Consider the following 1188-nt stretch of genomic DNA (forward strand, 5'->3'; position numbering starts at 1 on the left):
CGTATGACTGAGGAAATACATTTTTTAATTTTAAATAGTCACAGGAAGCTGGTGGCCAGTATCTTGGACAGTTCAGGTCTAGATTTCTAAGACCCTTGATTTTAGTGGAACCCGCCCCTCACCTGACCCCACTCACCTCTACCAAGGGGGACCTCTGCAGAGATCAGAGTCACATAGAGCTGATAGGTCAGCTGGGGCACTGAGCCCAGGAAGGCTTGAATCTGTGACATACGTTTGTAGGCATTGCGGTGCATAGCCAGGGTCCGGATGGAGTGGCCCACCTCCCATTCTATCAGCACCTCCTCGCCATTTATTAGCATCTTCTTTCGGGTGAGGCTGACATAGGGCTCCTCCTGCCCCTCTTTCTTCCACAGTGTGAGGTACTTAATCATGGCTTCCAAACATCTGCAGAAGTAAAGCATCATGGGAACTTAACTAAAGCTGTCCTAGGAAAGAAATTGGTGGTGAGAGGGGATAAATAACTCAGGAAGGTTGTGCTACTTTTTGCCATTCTTTCACTCCTGTTCTTCTCAATTTTCATGAGTCAAACAGCTGGTCATGCCTTCTATAAATCACTTGAATCTAAATCTTTTGTGTTCATTTGGTCATCGACCAACCTAAGAATACCAATTCAGAAGTATTTGAGGACTTAGAAATTGCTTTGTCTCCTTAATAATAAGCCTATAATAGAAAAATGACTTGAATACAAACACATTAATAATGTGTTGAGAGAAAATGATGAAGGTTCCAAAAGGCTCTGGTTTTCATAACACCTTAAGTTCCTGAGGAAAAATGTTGCTTATTAAAACCTTTCAGCTTCATAATCAGGTCTTTTAAGCTCTGCTTTTTCAAGACAAAGCCCACAGGTATAACTGTTTCAGCCAAAAAGTCTTGGAGGAGATCTGGGAAAAAACCTCTCAAATACACAGGGATGCTTATAAATCAACTATACTCCAATAAAAAATTTAAATAATTTAAAATATACACAGGAAAGCCATTTAGCAACAAAGGTAATTAAAAAGACTTGGCAACTCAGAACCCAATGTACTATATACCTAGGGAACTTCAAAAGACCTCTTTAAAGCTTGTTCTGGGGGTCTCTTGACCTTTTAGGGAACAACAGCCTTTTAAACTTCATTCTTTCTCTATAAAAGAGGAAAATCTTCTTTGATTTGGAATTCCCGCCCC

The 1188-nt window shown here is 40.5% G+C and overlaps 1 protein-coding gene across 1 annotated transcript in view; it reads right to left on the reverse strand.

The window, feature by feature from the left end:
* Nucleotides 1-29: 29 nt before the first annotated feature.
* LOC104982117 (XK-related protein 2-like) overlaps nt 30-1188 on the reverse strand; it is a 5702-nt gene continuing 4543 nt past the window's right edge. Inside the window, 1 exon segment of the mRNA XM_010831436.1 lies at nt 30-441. Within this exon segment, the coding sequence (XP_010829738.1) occupies nt 102-441 (340 nt within the window). The 3' untranslated portion in view covers nt 30-101.

The sequence above is a fragment of the Bison bison genome, unplaced genomic scaffold (genome assembly GCF_000754665.1).
Source record: "Bison bison bison isolate TAMUID 2011002044 unplaced genomic scaffold, Bison_UMD1.0 scf7180017859831, whole genome shotgun sequence".
In the NCBI taxonomy this organism is placed as follows: Eukaryota; Metazoa; Chordata; class Mammalia; order Artiodactyla; family Bovidae; genus Bison; species Bison bison.